Source organism: Mobula hypostoma, chromosome 6 (genome assembly GCF_963921235.1).
Source record: "Mobula hypostoma chromosome 6, sMobHyp1.1, whole genome shotgun sequence".
Taxonomy (NCBI): domain Eukaryota; kingdom Metazoa; phylum Chordata; class Chondrichthyes; order Myliobatiformes; family Myliobatidae; genus Mobula; species Mobula hypostoma.
The window spans coordinates 170,858,445-170,876,633 of NC_086102.1; the positions used below are offsets into that span (position 1 = coordinate 170,858,445).

At 40.4% G+C, this 18,189-nt stretch overlaps 1 protein-coding gene across 5 annotated transcripts in view; it reads left to right on the forward strand.

The window, feature by feature from the left end:
- Window positions 1–18,189, forward strand: part of LOC134348611 (myosin light chain kinase, smooth muscle-like) — a 365,048-nt gene that overhangs the window by 261,464 nt on the left and 85,395 nt on the right. For all 5 annotated transcript variants that reach the window (XM_063052250.1, XM_063052252.1, XM_063052248.1 and 2 more), the window contains one exon: window positions 16,454–16,504. In XM_063052250.1, the coding sequence (XP_062908320.1) occupies window positions 16,454–16,504 (51 nt within the window). The remainder of the gene's footprint in view (window positions 1–16,453; window positions 16,505–18,189) is intronic.

Consider the following 18,189-nt stretch of genomic DNA (forward strand, 5'->3'; position numbering starts at 1 on the left):
TAGTCCATCGCAGGCAAAGCCGTCCCCACTATTGAGAACATCTACATGGAGCATTGTTGCAGGAAAGCAGCATCCATCAACAGGGACCCTCTCCAGCCGCCCAGGTCATGCTCTCCTTTCACTGCTGCCATCAGGAAGAAGATACAGGGGCCTCAGGACTTGCCCCACCAGGTTCAGGAACAGTTACTACCCCTCAACCATCAGGCTCCTGAACCAGAGGGGATAACCTCACTCCACTTCACTTGCCCTATCACTGAACTGTTCCCACAACCTAGGGTGGGCTTACTTTCAAAGACTCTTCATGGCATGTTCTCAATATTTATTCCTTTTTTTTATTGTTTTGCATTTGCAGTTTGTTGTCTTTCGCACACTGGTTGTCCACCCTGTTGGGTGTGGTCTACTATTGATTCTAAAATGGTTTTTTGAGAATTCCCACCAGAAAATGAATCTCAGGGTTGTATATTGTGAAACATACATACTTTGATAAACTTACTTTGAACTTTGAAGACATCCATTCAATAAGTTAAACCAACTTATTTATCCAGTGTCCCTCAGTCTTGTGACGGAAATGAATGATTTAACATCTTCCTGTATTAAATTCCATTCTTTGATCATTCTCACATTGCTTGAAGACTGTCAGGATTTTGTGTCGCCTGTGAACTTTGAACTTGCACCCTGAATATCCAGTAAGAGAGCTGTGACTCTGAAACTGATCTCTGAGGAACATCAGAAAACCATGGAAACGTTATGACCCTGGAGGGCGTGTCAGTCATGTCAATCCCTGTTGGAAAAAGAACCATATATGATTATCCACCACTACAAATTCACATCTAGCACTCTTTTGGATAGTAAGTTCCAGACCCTTACTGCCCCATGGGTGAAAATATGTTTTCTTATCTTCCCTTCCCAGCCTCCTATTGCATATTTTCTACCTACAGTACATCCACTTATTTTGATCCCTCAGCTAAGATAAATAGGTTGTTCCAAATTACTCTAACTAAATCCCTCATAATTTTATAAATCTCGGAAAAATCCCCCTAATGTCCTCTTCTTAAAGAAAACAACTTTTTCTCATAGCTAGAATGTTCTGGTCCTGACAGCATTCTCATAAATCCCCTCTGCAGTCTCTGCAGTGCATCAAGTCTTCCCGGTAATGTGGTGACTCAAACTATACAGTGGTCATCTCACAGCTGCCCCCACTCTGACGGTTTATTGACTATTCACTGTAACTCTTTGCCATTTAACCTTCAGCGAATTTAGTATTTAGTATCCACTCAGTATTTTTAATTGCATTTTTTATTTTATTGGTTGGACTATCATGCTGTTGTTTGGGTGTCTTTTGAAAGTTCCCTGTGTTACTGCACTAAACCGAACAACTGTTGAAAGGTCTCAATAGAGTGGGTGTGGAGAGGATGTCTTCTATGGTGGGGGAGTCTAGGAATTCAGAGGGGCGTCCATTCAGAATGGAGATGAGGGGGACTTTTCTTCGCCAGAGAGTGGTGAACCTGTGGAATTCATTGCCACAGGCGGCTGTGGAGGCCAAGTCATTGGGTACATTTAATGCAGAGGCTGTTAGATTCTTGATTAGTTAGGGCATGAAGGGATACTGGGAGAAGGTGGGAGTTTGGGGCTGAGAAGAAAATAGATCAGCCATGATGAAATGGTGGAGCAGACTTGATGGGTAGATAGCTAAATTCTGCTCTTCAGTCTTACGATCATATGGTCTAAACAGCTCAATCTAGTTAGGCAACCAGGAATCCACAAATCTGCTCACAATGGAAATCTGGAATAAAAACAGTAAACGCTGGAAATACTAACAAATGTAAAGAGCAAAAAAAGAGCTAAGATCATCATCAGAACATTAGTGTTCTGCTATTTCTTCAATAATCTAGGACACACCTCTTCTGTTGACTTCCTACCTGTAGCCCTGACTCCAAGCACACTAATCCAATTGCACTGTTCTCTGGAAACACAGAATTGCAGAATTAACCTTGTATAGCAACAGTTGGACAGCTTTATGGTGTAACAAATCTTAATTCATGTGGAAATTGTATTTCTGTTCAAATGAAAAACTGTTTGGAATGGCTTTATTGGCAAAAAAAAACATGCGCATTGAAAAAGTATCAGCCATTGACCAATATTATCAAACATGTTTTAGTACGTTTAACTGTTCAATATCCCTTCAAAGAGAAAGACCTTCACTTCATCTGTGTTATACCTGTCAATTAATGGTGGGGGTCTGTGGGGTAAAAAAAGTTGGAAACCACTATACTACTGCACCATCACCGCAGAAGGTTGAAACTATGCTGTGCTATTTCCAGAATGGGTGCAATGACACCTTCAGTGAAAAGTGGAGATTATCTGCATAGTGGGAGAACATTTGGTGCATCTAAACAATACTGGTAAATAGAAGAATCTTTCTAGCCTGTTCCAGATTTTCATTTCTTTGTCTAGTTAGCCCTGTCTCTTTTGCAACATGAAGCACTCACCCAATGTATGATGAGGGCGTCTGCAATCTGTCTCTTAAACATTGTGAGCTCCAGGCCTTCACAGTCCTTGGGATGAAAAATTGTTCCTTTGCTCCTCTCAAAACCATCTTTCAGGTATCGACCGATAAGGAAAATAGCTTCTTTTGCCACTCTGAAGTAATTTTATACACCTCAATCAAATATTTATTTAGCTTTTGCTGATTCAATGGAAACTATTTCTGCTCAGCCAGTTTTTCCTCATAGTAAAATTCTATGTCTTAGCAATGTCCCTTCTGTTCCCATCTATATTCTATTCTTCAATATAAATATTTTATAAATATTCTATTTTATTGCCCTCTAGAATATTCCTTCTAGTTTTTACTCCCCCACTTTGTTATTCTGGCTTCTCCCTTCCTTTCTAGACCTGATGAAGGGCCTCAGCCAGAAACGTTGACTGCTTAGTCCTGTCCATAGGTGCTGCCTGATCCGCTGAGTTCCTCCAAAATGCTGAGTGTATTACTCTGGATTTCCAGCAACTGCAGAATCTCCTCTGTTTGAAATTCCCTTCTGACTTTCACAAGCTTTCTGAGAACTACACACGGGTGTAGTTATGTTGTAAACAGTTCGAGCATGAGTCTGTTCTTGTGTTATCTTCCTTAACCACCAGAGTATCCTGAATGCTTTCATAACCACCTTACTTTTCTGTTCTGCTACCTTTAAGGGGCTATGAACAAGCACTTCAAGAATCCTTAGATATTTTCCGTACTTTCTGTTTCCTGTTATTTATGAATCTCCTTTTGTATGCTCCCCCTGCCCCCCCCGAATAAGATATTACCTAACTTCCCTCCAGATTGAGTTCCATTTTCAGCCTAGCCAATACTCTCCATTGATATTTTCTTGAATTCCTTCTTCGTTTGACTAACGTGAAGCACTTCTTTGAATAGAATACTTGCAATTGAAATTTGATGCAATTGAAATTTGCAAGCAAATTTTCATACGGCTTGATCACTTTTTAACCAACCACTCTCAATTGCACAGCAATGGCTCTGCCATGGAGAAGGTGAAGAGCACAAAATTACTTGGTGTGTACATATGGACGACCTGTCTTGGACCCACAGCATATCCTCATTAGTCAATAAGGCACAGCAGCGTCTGAGGAGATTGAGGTGTGCAAGGCCCCCGCCGTCATTCTAAAAGCTCTGCACAAGTGCACCATCGAGATTGTCCTGTCTGCCTGCATCATTGTGTGTTACAGAAGCTGCAAGGACTGCAAGACCTTACAGAGGATAGAAAAATCTGCTGAGAGGATCACTGGTGTCTCTCTCCATCCTATTAGTGATCCTTTCCAAGAGATGCTATACAAAGGGCCAGAAGCTTTGTTGAAGATCCCTATCACCCATCACACAATCTCTTTGACCCACTACCATTAAGAAAGAAATAGAGGGGCATCAGGACTAGGATTGCCAGACTGGGTAATAGCTTCTTTCCTCGGGCTATGAGATACCCTGCCACCAGTAAGGTCTCGTTACTAGGACATCGAGCAGTTTACTGGTTACTAAACTGTTTACGGTTTACCTGTGCTGCACACTACATGCATTTGGAATTATATTGTCTTAACTTATTTGTGGTAGTATTTTGTTCTATGTGCTGTATGTGATGTATGTACAGTCAGATGGCAATAAACTTGAACTTGATCTTTCTACTTCTTTGGGGCATGGGTAGGGTGAAAGGGACACAGACAGGGTGAATTCACATATTCCCAGCGAAAGGGAGACAAATTTAAAGAGCATAGGTCTAAGATGAGAAATTATTTACTGCCTCTCACGCCACTGGCATTTAGGGCAACAATGAAGGTCCCCCATCTCTGTCCGTCCTTGGCCATCTTCTCTATTGTGTCCCAGGTGGGGTTCAGTGTCCTCATTTCTGCCTCTACTGTGCCAATGAGGTGCTGTCTTGATGTTGCGGTTGGCCTCACTTCTCCTTACATGCCCAATCCATCATCTTCAATGTTTTTATGATCGGTGGGGGTGTGTGGAAGTGCAATTAAAAAGGACTTGACGCAGAACTTCTTCATGCAGAGGGTGGTGCATACATGGAACAAACTGCCAAGTAGAGGGGGATAAAGAGGGGCAGCACAGTAGAATAGTGGTTAGCACAACACTTTACAATACCAGTGACGCAAGTTCAATTCCAGCCAATGCTTGTAAGGAGTTTGGACGTTCTCCCTGTGGATTTCCCCTGGGTGCTCCTGTTTCTTCCCACAGTAAAAAGGAACAAGGTTAATTGGTCATTGTAAATTGACCTGTGATTAGGCTAGGGTCAAATTGAGGTTTGCCGAATGACACAGCTTGAATGGGACAGCAGGGCCTGCTCTGCACTGTATCTCAATAAATAAATTAATAAATTAATTAAATAACAACATTAAAATGATATTTCAGGAAGCACATTGAAGGGAAAGATCAAGAGGGATATTTACCTAACTCAGGCAAACCAGTTTAGCTTAAATAGGCACCTAGGTCTCCATGGACAAATTGTGTTGAAGAGCCTGTTCCATGCTGTATTAGTTTAATACAGTCCAAATGAAATTTCAAAGAAACAAATTAACAAACTGGAATGACTCAGGAATTGTGATCACTCCTGGTGAGGTAGATCGCCTGATTGTGATTCCATCTCTTGGTTGACTTGTCTGTGCAAATACAACCAACAATGGCATCCAAGAACATAACGGAGGCTCAGGCGTGGACCTCCCAACTGGTTGTGCATTGGTTATGTAGTACCAAGAACAGGAACCTGGCCCATGTGCATTCCATATCCTACAGGAGGGGTGTAGTCTCACCTAGCAATGCCACATTGAATCAGATTTTTCTTTTTAAGTTCATACTTTCTCTGAACCATTGACCTAAACTCCATAGTTTAATCATTACATATATAACCTCTCTTAATATATGGAAATATTTTCCTGAAGGGAAAATCTTGCCTGACAAATCTGTTGGAATTCTCTAAAGAAATAACACGCAGGATAGGCAAAGGAGATTTGGTGGATATTGTGTATTTGGATTTTCAGAAGACCTTTGACAAGGTGTCACAAATAAGGCTGATAACAAGATAAGAACATATGGTATCAGAGGAAAGATTCTAGAATGGATAAAGGAATGGCTGATTGGCAGGAGGCAAAGAGTGGGAATAAAGGGAGGTTTTTCTGGTTGGCTGCTGGAGACTAGTGGTGTTCTACAGGGGTCTGTGTTGGAACCACTTCTTTTTACATTATGATTTGGATGATGGAATTAATGGCTTTGTGGTCAAGTTGAGGATGGTACCAAGATAAGTGGAAGGGCAGATAGTGTTGAGGAAGCAAAGAGGCTACAGAAGTACTAGGAGAAGGGTCAAAGAAGTGGCAGATGGAATACAGTATATGGTGATACATTTTGGTAGAAGAAATAAAAGTGTAGACTATTTTCTAAATGGAGAAAAAAATTAAGAACTCTGAGATGCAAAGGGATTTGGGGGTCCTTGTGCAGGATTCCTTAAAGGTTAATTTGCAGGTTGAGTCGGTGATGAGGATGACAAATGTGATGTTAGCATTCATTTCGCGAGGACTAGAATATAAAAGCAAGGATGTAATGTTGAGTCCTAATGAAACACCATTGAGGCCTCACTTGGAGTATAGTGAGCAGTGTGGGGTTCTTACTTAAGAAATGATGTGCTGGCATTGGAGAGGGTCAAAGGAGGTTCACAAAAATAAGTCCAGGATTGAAAGGTTTATCATACGAGGATTGTTTGGTGGCTCTGGGCCTGCACTTACTTGAATTCAGAAGAATGAGGGAGTTCTCATTGAAACCTATCGAATGTTGAAAGGCCTTTATAGAGTGGATGTTTTCTGTGGTCGGGGAGTGTGGGACAAGAGGGCACAACCTCAGAATAGAGGGATGTCTATTTAGAGCAGAGAGGAGGAAGAATTTGTTTGGCCCGAGAATGGTGAATCTATGGAATTCTTTCCCACAGGCGACTGTGGAGACCAAGTCATTGTGTGCATTTAAAGCACGGGTTGATAGATTCTTGATAAGTCAGGGCATGAAGGGATATGGAGAGAAGGCATGAGACTGAGGCTGAGAGGGAAATGGATCTGCCATGGGTGAAATGGGAGAGCAGATTTGACAGGCCAAATGGCCTAATTCCACTCCTAAATCTTTTGGTGTTATTGTCTATGGAATAAAAAGTCGATGTTTTGGGCTGAGACCTTCCCTCAAGAATCCATACATGCTGCCTGGCCTGCTGAGTTCCTCCAGCATTTTGTGTGTATGGCTTTGGATTTCCAGCATCTGCAGAATTTCTCATGTTTATAATACACAGAATGTTTCTTTGTTTCAAAGCAGAAATGAGCTCCCTATTTAATTGTGAAGTGCTGTGGTGTTAATGGGTGTGAAATAACTGCTAAGAATTCCCTGAAATATTTTTGGACGGTAGGTTGAGAGTTGCACAAATTGTGTATTCTAGCACTTCTCTGGCAGATTTTTATTGCTGTTTTCAATATGACCAAAAAAGGACATATCTGAAGAAGTATTTTTAATCTTTACATGCCCCCACAAAATGTGAGCAAAAGGCAAAGTTAGTTCACTAAACTATTCCAAAGATATTACATGGCCAAAGTGCTAATGACATGGACACTTCAAATGGAAGATGATCTTTCAGTTAAATAGTTTAATAGAGAGAAATAATGCAAAGCCAATGATGCCTGTCTTTAGTTTAAATGCTAGCAACAAGGCTCAGTTTCCCCTCTGCCAGATGTTTTGCTTCACTTATATTTGGTCACTTTGTGATAATATCACAGTCGGTCCCCGATTCACAAGATTCATCTTATCTAAAGGAAATTAATTTTACATTTTCTTTTAAAATGGAGTTGGAGGAAAAGAAGAGTTCAAGGTTTGAAGTACGTTTAATGTGCACTGTCTTCAGCCTTGAAATTCGTCATCTTACAGTCAGCCACAGAAACAAAGAAGCCCAAGAGAACCCATTAAAAAAGACCACCAGATTACCAATGTGCAGAAAAGAAAAAGGACAAATCGTGCGGACTAAAGTTCATGAAAGTGAGTCCTCAGCCAAGAAGTCAGTTCATGCTGGAGCCGATCCAGGAGCCCGTTAGTTGCAGGCCAGAGCCTCAGTCCAGTGTAGAGATGAGTAAACCTTGTGGAGCAGTGAGCTGAAGAGCAGCCTATCCCTTCCCTTCCCCAACACCCCAACCCTTTCGATCTGGCCCTGTGCTTAAATCAGCCAAACATTGTCTCTTTCCTCGCTCTTTGACCTGAGCCCCACTGCTTGGATTCAGCTCCAGTTCTGCCCCAGCAATGGTAAAACAATCAAGTTTTGTATTTTTTGAGAAAAGGATATGAAGTGACTTAATTTCAAAATGTTTTTCTCGGTTCACTTTTGTTCTGGCCAGTTTTACACTTTTTTTTCCACAGAATTTTCAATTCATTATTAACAACAAAGTAAGACATGATATTTTAATTCCCTTCTGTAGGCATAATTGTTCCTCAGACCTGACACGTTGACCTATTAAAAGATTCAGCTGAAACTAATTATCCTAACACACGCAAGTAATTTAGAGACAAATATTTATCTGAGTTGGTAACAAACTTTTGAGGGAATCTCTGAGATCTGGAGAGAGGGTCTTACCCATTTGTACAGATGTTAGAGAAAATGGAAAACTGTGTTGTTCAAAGAGGTGGTCTTACTTACGGGTCGACTTAGATGCCACATTGCACTTAACTGAATAATTAGTATCCACGAAACATCAGCATCATTCATGCTAACATATTAAATGTTTTGTGAAGAATTGGAAAACAACAGTGGCCTTGATTGATTTTCCAGGAACAACTGACTCATCTTAAAACTATCCTTGTAGGGATAGTGAACGGGTTATCTTTCAATCGTATACTCAAGACTTTTCCCAAACAGAACTGTTGGTTGCAATTTTATCATTACATGCATCCATAGTCAAGCTGCTAACAAGCTTTGAGACCATCTTTGAGGTTTGCAAAGGTCATCGTACCAAACACTTGGCCCAACTTGTAAGGAGAACCCTAGTTAATTTAGAAGCTATCCTAAAAAATCTAAATGATTGCATTGGTTTTTAAAATAGACCTGGTTGGCATGGTGTCAGAACATGAACATTAGTAGAACAATATAACTTTACTCTTGTGAAGTATTAGATGGTAGGGTGCATTCTGATGTTAAATTGTTTTTATTAACAGTCAGAAACATTGACACATAATACAGTCCCCATAAAAAGAATCAAATACTTTTACCAGTTTTATTCAATTCCCTGTTCAATGGTAGAATGCATAAAATTGTAAGGAATATGCCTAGAATTACAATGTTCTGTTTAGACAAGGGCAGTCAAAAATCAGAATATGTATTTGTTTTTCATTTAGGTGAATACAATAGTTGCTAAATAACGTCTAAATTCACTTTAATAAACTGCAAGTCCCTTGCATTTTCATTACTAAATATGGAAAGTGAATTCTTACATTCTGCAGTAGAATATAAAAGTGGATAAGTCTCTGGGTCCTGACAGGATATTCCCTAGGACCTTGAGGGAAGTTAGTGTGGAAATAGCAGGGACTCTGACAGAAATATTTCAAATGTCATTAGAAACGGGGATGGTGCCGGAGGATTGGCGTACTGCTCATGTTGTTCCATTGTTTAAAAAGGGTTCTAAGAGTAAACCTAGCAATTATCGGCCTATGAGTTTGACGTCAGTGGTGGGTAAATTGATGGAAAGTATTCTTAGAGATGATATATATAATTATCTGGATAGACAGGGTCTGATTAGGAACAGTCAACATGGATTTGTGCATGGAAGGTCATGTTTGACAAATCTTATTGAATTTTTTGAAGAGGTTACTGGGAAAGTCAACGAGGGTAAAGTGGTGGATGTTGTCTATATGGACTTCAGTAAGGCCTTTGACAAGGTTCCACACGGAAGGTTAGTTAGGAAGGTTCAATCGTTAGGTATTAATATTGAAGTAGTAAAATGGATTCAGCAGTGGCTGGATGGGAGACACCAGGGAGTAGTGGTGGATAACCGTTCGTCAGATTGGACGCCGGTGACTAGTGGTGTGCCTCAGGGATCTGTGCTGGGTCCAATGTTGTTTGTCATATACATTAATGTTCTTGATGGTGGGGTAGTAAATTGGATTAATAAGTATGCAGATGATACTAAGATAGGTGGAGTTGTAGATAATGAAGTAGGTTTTCAAAACTTGCAGAGAGATTTAGGCCAGTTAGAAGAGTGGGCTGAAAGATGGCAGATGGAGTTTAATGCTGATAAATGTGAGGTGCTACATTTTGGTAGGCCTAATCAAAATAGGACATACATGGTAAATGGTAGGGCATTGAAGAATGCTGTAGAGCAGAGGGATCTAGGAATAATGGTGCATGGTTCCCTGAAGGTAGAATCTCATGTGGATAGGGTGGCGAAGAAAGCTTTTGGTATGCTGGCCTTTATAAATCAGAGCATTGAGTATAGGAGTTGGGGTGTAATGTTGAAATTGTACAAGGCATTGGTAAGGCCAAATTTGGAGAATTGTGTACAGTTCTGGTCACCAAATTATAGGAAAGATGTCAACAAAATAGAGAAAGTACAGAGAAGATTTACTAGAATGTTACGTGGGTTTCATCACCTAAGTTTCAGAGAAAGGTTGAACAAGTTGGGTCTTTATTCTTTGGAGCATAGAAGGTTGAGGGAGGACTTGATAGAGGTATTTAAAATTATGAGGGGGATAGATAGAGCTGATGTGAATAGGCTTTTTCCAATGAGAGTGGGGGTGATTCAAACAAGAAGACATGAGTCGAGAGTTAGGGGGCAAAAGTTTAGGGGTAACATGAGGGGGAACTTCTTTACTCAGAGAGTGGTAGCTGTGTGGAACGAGCTTCCAGCAGAAGTGGTTGAGGCAGGTTCGATATTGTCGTTTAAAGTTAATTGGATAGATATATGGACAGGAAAGGAATGGAGTGTTATGGGCTGAGTGCAGGTCGGTGGGACTAGGTGCGAGTAAGAGTTCAGCATGGACTAGAAGGGCCGAGATGGCCTGCTTCCGTGCTGTAATTGTTATATGGTTATGGTTATTTTTGTACCAAAATGAGGTGTGTTGGAGAAATTTGGAATAGAAACATTAATCAGTGACTTAGTGAAGTTTACAGGAAGGTGAATAGATAGAAAAATGTATTCTTCTAGCAGTTGGCCAATAACATAGATTATTAGGCCTAGAGGGGAGCATTTCAAAGATTCAAAGTACATTTATTATCAAACTACAAATGCAGCATATGAACAGAAATCTTTATCTTCCGTATGGACAGCCACAAAACAATGAACCATGGAATCAACCCATTCAAAGAAAAAACATCAAACCTATCTCCCCACACGCAAAAATAATTGCACAAATGGCGACAACAAAGAGCGAGAAAACCGTGTATAAAACCCAAAATCAAAAGGCATATTTCCATTCAGCTTAGTGTTCATTATCTGCAAGCCACCATTCGTACCTCTGAAAGTTTACCCCTCTACCTGAAAAAGAGACTGATTTTATCAGGAAGATAGATGGCTCTTAAAAATGAAAAACTTAGTAGGTGACAGACAAAGAGCAAGGGTAGCGGACTCTTCTTTCAAAGAGCTAGCATTGACACGACACGCTGTATGGATTCCTTCAGGTTCTCTCATTTTTTTGGAAACTCCTTAAGATTAGCTTGTTTCAGCTCAGCTGAGGAATGGGACAATAGAATGGGAATGGCTCTGCAAGACTGGTATGGACTCATATTCCACTGTTCACTGATTCTGTGATTCAGTGTCGGTCAGGACCGAGCCAGTTAAGGTGATAATCAAGTCAACCGCCCATGATTGGAAAGTTTTGCCTTGTCCACACTGTACTAATGGCTTACCTTAACTTTCTTCTGCACTCTAAATGCGATGCCATACCTTTTTTCTAAAATATTGTTCAGCTGCATCAAATGAGCCCTCCCCTTGAACTGTTCCATGTATGGTCCCATTAGTAAGGCCACTCCTGTAGTGTGCCGTTGCTGTTCGTGACTGTGCCTGCAGCAGTTCACATTCCAAGGCATGGTTTGAGAGCAAGCATCACGTTATTGCTGCTCATGGATGCTGCCTATTTCAGGTCTGTTCTTGGGCTCTCAGGTAGTTGCTGTACCATCCTGCCTAAGGAGGGTGGCCCTGCTGTGGTGGTGAGGTATTGGCCCGAATTGAAGGGGTACTGTGTGTGGACCCATGTCTTATTGGTGCATTTGGTGCATGGCCTTCAAGCAATTTATAGTTAATGATTTTCAAAGTGCCCTACACTTTTCAATCAGGACTACCATATGTGTGCATTTAAAATCTGCAAGTAGTCATGCTGTAATCATACAAGATGCTTTAAATACTTGGAAACTCAAAGTTAGAAGGAAATGAACAGGTCACACAATGGTGCAGGTGGTCAAACCTCTGCCTTACAGATCTATCCTGAGTTATGGTGCTGTCTGGGTGGAGTTTGCCCATTGTCACTGTGATTGTGTGGGTTTCTGGGTGCTTCAACTTTCTCGCAAACCCCAAAGGTGTGCTGGTTGGTAGGTTAATTACCCCCTCCCAGCATACAGTAGGTTTGTGGTAGTAATGGAAAGGAGTTACTGGCAAAAGGTTACCGGAAAAAATTCTGGGGGAAAGAGATGGTGCTGTCAGCCAATATGGACTCATGCAATGAATAGCTTCCATGGAATATGGACACATGGAAACATTGTACCAGAAGAAAACTTTTGAAAAGAAACTTCAGGTTAATACATGAACCATCCGCAGTTGAGCAACACAAACAAAATTCTGGAGAAACCCAGCAGGTCAGGCAGCATCTATGGAGGGAAATGAACAGTTGACATTTCAGGCTGACACTGTTCATGAGGACCATCAGGCCTGAAGCATTGACTGTTTGTGTCCCTCCTGGCCTGCTGAGTTCTTCCAGCATTTTGTGTGTGTTGCTCAAGATGGCCAACACCTGCAGAATCTCTGAACCATCTGAACGTGTGTGGTACCTTCACTCTGCAGGTCTTCAACATTTGATATCTAACTTACGGCCACAAGTTGAGAAAAGCATGAGGGATACAGGAATAAATAAGGAAACTGCAGGCCTGGAGGAATATCTTCTGTTGTCACTAAACCAGTCACAACAATCCTTAATATTGTGTTGTTTGTAATTGATCTAAAGCAATTGTAATAGTTCAAATATTGGCCTTCTCACAACATGCATCTGTGTTTTGATCCCACTTGTGAAGATCTGGGTGCTTTAATATCTTAAAGTACTATGCAAGTACAAGTTATTCTGGTAATAGCTGGAGTTTTCATAGTTTCACATTATGAAAATACAGTAAATGAAGATTTCTCAACTTCTATTCACTTCCAAATCTGGGTCTTCCCCCCTTGCCCCTGTATTTGGAGTATACATGTACATACAATTGAATGAGGAGAAACTTCTTCACTCAGAGGGTCGTGAGAGTGTGGAATTAGCTGTCAGCTCAAGTGGTGCATGTGAACTCAACTTCAATGTTTAAGAGAAGTTTGGATAGGTACATGGATGGTAGGGGTATGGAGACTATGGTCCGGGTGCAGGTCGATGGGAATAGACAATTTAAATGGTTCAGCATGGACTTGATGGGACGAAGGGCCTGTTTCTGTGCAGTACTTTTCTATGACTCTATGATGCATTATGCCAGTTTAAGATTATGGTGAGATTGGGCATGTTCCGAAAGAACTGAATTGAATTTAAATTTAATTGAATTGACTTTATTTCTTACGTTCTTCACATACGTGAGGAGTAAAGATCTTTACGTTATGTCTCCATCTAAATGTGCAATGTGCAAGTTATAGTAATTTATAATAAATAGTATGTACAACAGGACAGTCAATATAACATAGAAATACAATTGTGTCAGTGTAAATTAATCAGTCTGATTGCCTGGTGGAAGAAGCTGTCCCGGAGCCTGTGGTCTTGGCTTTAATGCTGTGGTACCATTTCCCGGATGGTAGCAGCTGGAACAGTTTGTGGCTGGGGTGACTCGGGTCCCCAATGATCCTTCAGGCCCTTTTTATGAGTTATCTGTTAAAATTTCCTCATACTTCCATTTTAAATCGCATATATTGCTAGAGTTTGAAATGGTGTTTTTAATCAGATTGCTATTGTCGCCAACCCTTGTCCCTTTAAGCATGTAAAAACGTGTACCTTCCTGATTGAGGTAGCAAGTTTTGAAGTGTATTTCTTTGGGTAGGTTGCTTGCTTCCCGTGCAAGAAATCTCGTCTTAGCTTCGATTCAACACACACAAGCTGCTGGAGGAACTCAGCAAGCAGAGCAGGCCAAACAGTCCTGATGAAGGGCCTAGGCCCTTGTATGGACAAGAGTCCCTACTCTTGTTTACATCTGCTGATCTTTCTCTTGCTTGTGATCAGCTTCTGTTCATTAGATTTTCAGTTTTGGAGGATGGAGTTGGAATCAAATCCATGGAAAGTACACTCATTAATTGACTTTTCATCATGGTTTTACACACAATAGTTTTACAAAAGCAATCAGCATTTCAGAAGTTATATTTTTTTTAAAGATGATTGAGTAAAATTTTTTGAATGTGATAAAATGTTAATCAAAATTCCTTAAAATTTTAATGAACACTGGTGTGAGCTGATTACTTGGTATAGCTGCTTGAGGATCGTGGTCTCTTTAAACCAACTAGGCGCTGAAAACAGTCTCAGTCGTGGTCGAGGAGGGTTTTGACCTGAATTGTCAGCTGTTCCTTCATTACACAGATGTTGCTCAGCCCACTGAATTTCTCTAGCAGATTGTTTGTTCTTGCAGAAATACATTTTTTTTCTCCTTGTCTTCACTTAAAATAAATAAATTTGGATAGCATTAATTATTTCATATAAACAAGAAGATGGTAACTTAGAAACTTAAAGCAAAGTTCAAATATGATGCTGCAAGAGACCATAAGACATTGGAGCAGAATTAGGCCAGTCAACATGTTCCACCATTCCATCATGGCTGATCTACTTACCCTCTCAATCCCATTCTCCTGCCTTCTTTGTGTAATATTTGACACCCTGACTAATCAAGAGGTGTCAAACGCTTCTTTAAATATACCCAATGACTTGACCTCCACAACAGTCTGTGGCAATGAATTCCACAGACTCACCATCTCTGGCTAAATAAATTCCTCTTCAATGAACATCCCTCGAGTCTGAGGCTGTGCCCTCTGCTCCTAGACTCTCCCACTATAGGAAATAACCTGTTCACAACCATTCTCTGTCGGCCCTTTAATATTCAGCAGGTTTCAGTGAGATCTCCCTTATTATTCTAAACTCCAGTAAGTACAGGCCCAGAGCCATCAAACGCGCTCGTACATTTACACTTTCATTCCCAGAATCATTATCGTGAACCTCCACCAGATCCTCTCCAATGCCAAGTGTGACCAGACCAATGCCTTATAAAGCCTCACCATTAACTCCTTGCTTTTATATTCAAGTCCTTTCAAAATCAATGCTAAAATCATTTGCCTTCCTTACCACCAACTCAACCTGTAAGTTAACCTTTAGGAAATCCTGCACAAGGACTCTCAAGTCCCTTTAAGCCTCTGATTTTTGAATTTTCTCGCCATTTCGAAAAGTCTACTCCTTTATTCCTTCTACCAAAGTGCATGGTCATACACTTCATGACACTGTACTCCATTTGCCAGTTTTTGCCCATTCTCCTAATCTGTCTAAATCCTTCTGTAGACTTCTTGCTTCGTCAACACTGCCTCCACCTAGCTTCGTATTGTCCGTGAACTTGGCCACAAAGCCGTCAATTCCATTATCCATATCAGTTACATAAAAAGTGAAAAGAAGCGGTCCCAACACCAATCCCTGGAGAACACCATTAGTCACCAGCAGCCAACCAGAAAATTTATTTACGTATTTATTTACTTCGAGATCCAGCATGGAATGTTTTACAGCCTGTTGAGCCACGCTGCTCAGCAACTCCTGACAACCCCGATTTAACCCTTGCCTAATCAATGGACAATTTACAATGACCAATTAACCTATTAAATAGTCCATCTTTGGACAGTGGGGGAAAACCGGGGCAGCTTCCACAGGGAGGACGTATAGACTCTTTACAGAAGACGCCAGCATTGAACTCTGAACTCCGATGCCCTGAGCTGCATAGTGTTGCACTAAGGCCCCCCTTGATTCCCAATCTCTTACTGTCGGCCCCCAGTCTTCTGTTAATGCTAGTATCTTTCCCGTGATACCATGGGCTCTTATCTTCTTACGCGGCCTCCTGTGCAATACATTGTCAAAGGCCTTCAGAAGATCCAAGTAAGAGGTTTAACACTATCCTGCTAGAAGGCAGGTCTATACAAATACTGAGTCTTTGAAACGCAGTCGGGAATAGAACCTAAAAGCCAAGCAGTAGTTGCTTATAGCTGTGCTCGTGAATAAAATTTGGCAACAACATTCACCTAAGGTGAATGCAATCTATTATTAAGGATTCCCACCACCCAGGACATGCCCTGTTCTCGTTGCTGCCATCAGGAAGGAGGTACAGAAGCCTGAAGGCACACACACAGTGATTCAGGAACAGTTTCTTCCCCTCTGCCATCCAATTTCTAAATGGATATTAAACCCATGAACACTACCTCACTCCTTTTTTTAAATTTCTGTTTTAGTACTACTTATTTTAACTTAACTATTTAATATACATATATAAACTTACTGTAATTCAGGTTTTTGTCAACATTGGTCATTGTACTGCTGCCACAAAGTGAACAAAGCTCACGACACATGCTGATGATATTAAATCTGATTCTGATTCTAAGTTGGCCTTTTCTTTAACAATATACTTAAATGCGTTGTAACATGCAGCATCATAAAAGACTCATTTGTGACTTACTTTAATAGCTTACCTTTGTTATTTTCTTTTAGTTGAAGCCACCATTAAAAAGAAACCGACTCCCAAAACTCCTCCCAAACCAGGTAAGATGTTTCATTTCAAGAAGCAAGTTTATCTTTGTCTTCTTTTATTTTTTGCCAAACTGTCATTTGGCATACTGTTCATTCTCAGACTAAGTTGAGATTTTGCAACCTTGTATAATTCAAAATCTTACCCTCACATCTTCCTCCCTTTCTCTGGTCTCTTCCAGTGCACTAGCAAAGGTACACACGCCTAACGAAAAACAAGATTGCTAATTTCCATGTGTTTGCAGTTGTGGAAAATTGACTTGAACTTATCCCAGCTGGATAATAATTTATGATTGATTAAACAAGCCACATACATTTTACAAACTATTTCCTACTTAGTTATCAGATTAATAAAATATGCTCGATCAGCTGTAGTGTTCTGGAGTATTGGTTCACTAAATCTACCATTAGTTTTTGAACTTCAGGGACTTAGGCCTGAATGTTCATAAGGAAATCTCTTGTGGCTAAAAGATAATTAGCTTTTAACACTGGTATGCGGGCAAGTCATGAAATAATTCTGCTTTTTTTTCCCTCATTAATGAACTTAATCTCCTTTTTTATAGTTAATGATCTTAATGAATAGTCAAAGGAAAGGGACAGCTTACTTCGTTATTTTGTTCTTTCATTGGACTTCCATGGCCCTGGCTAAGCCGGCATTTTTTGGTCCAATCTTCAAACTGGAGTTAAAATAAAGATAACATAAAGTTTGGACTAAAAATAGAAATGTGGAGCATGTTATTCACTGCCTTAAGGAGTAAGAATATGGGAGATTCAATGAAATCATTGCTTTTTAGATACATTTCTAACAATGTCACATGAAGGCAAACAGATATGCTTTTTAGGACTAGCCCTTCTGAGGAATACTTCCATTTTATTCCAAATATTCAATTTGATTCTCCTATTTTCTGATGTTTGATATTTCTTATTGATCCTTTGTTGCTCTAAGAAGATATTGAATGTAGGAACACGAACTGGAGCTGTAGTCATTAGAGCACTATTGGAGCATTGGGCCCCTAGCTAGACCATTCAATTAGATCACCCTTCACCTTTCACCTTTCACCTTGGGGCCTTTCCTGCAGTAACCATATTGTGGGTTATCTTTTCTGAAAATGGTGTGGCAGAGTTGTTGGATTTTCTAGCCCCTTCAGAGGGCAATTAGCTACAATGGTGTGGGTTTTTAGTCACATAAAGTCAAGGTAATTACATCTATGTAAAAATAAGAACTTTCAGATTTAGTCTGTTATCATTGCTACTATCAATTGACCTCACCTGGTGTCTCAGGGTTGGGTGTGTCTGCACCCGCACCATCAAACCCCCACACTCCTTCTCTGCCACCTGTCCTACACCCCTACCGTGCCGCTCCTCGCCACTCCCAACGTCTTTTGCTCACATCAAATTTACAAACTCACTCTTCACTCCATGTTGACAAATACAGTACTGTGCAAAAGTCTTAGGCACCCTAGATATGTATATGTGCCTACGAGTTTTGCACAGTACTGTAACATTTGTTTGCAAAATCATATTGTAGTATGTTTTTCATGTGATCTTGGCTAATAAATTTATTATGTGAAATTGCTTCGGCTGCAAATGAAGCCATATAATGATGTTTACTTTACCAGAATATTGATTAAAAGACAAATGCTGAGTTGTGCTGTATTAGATGAAAAGGAAGTACAAAAAAAAAGCTGAAAAAGCTCGTC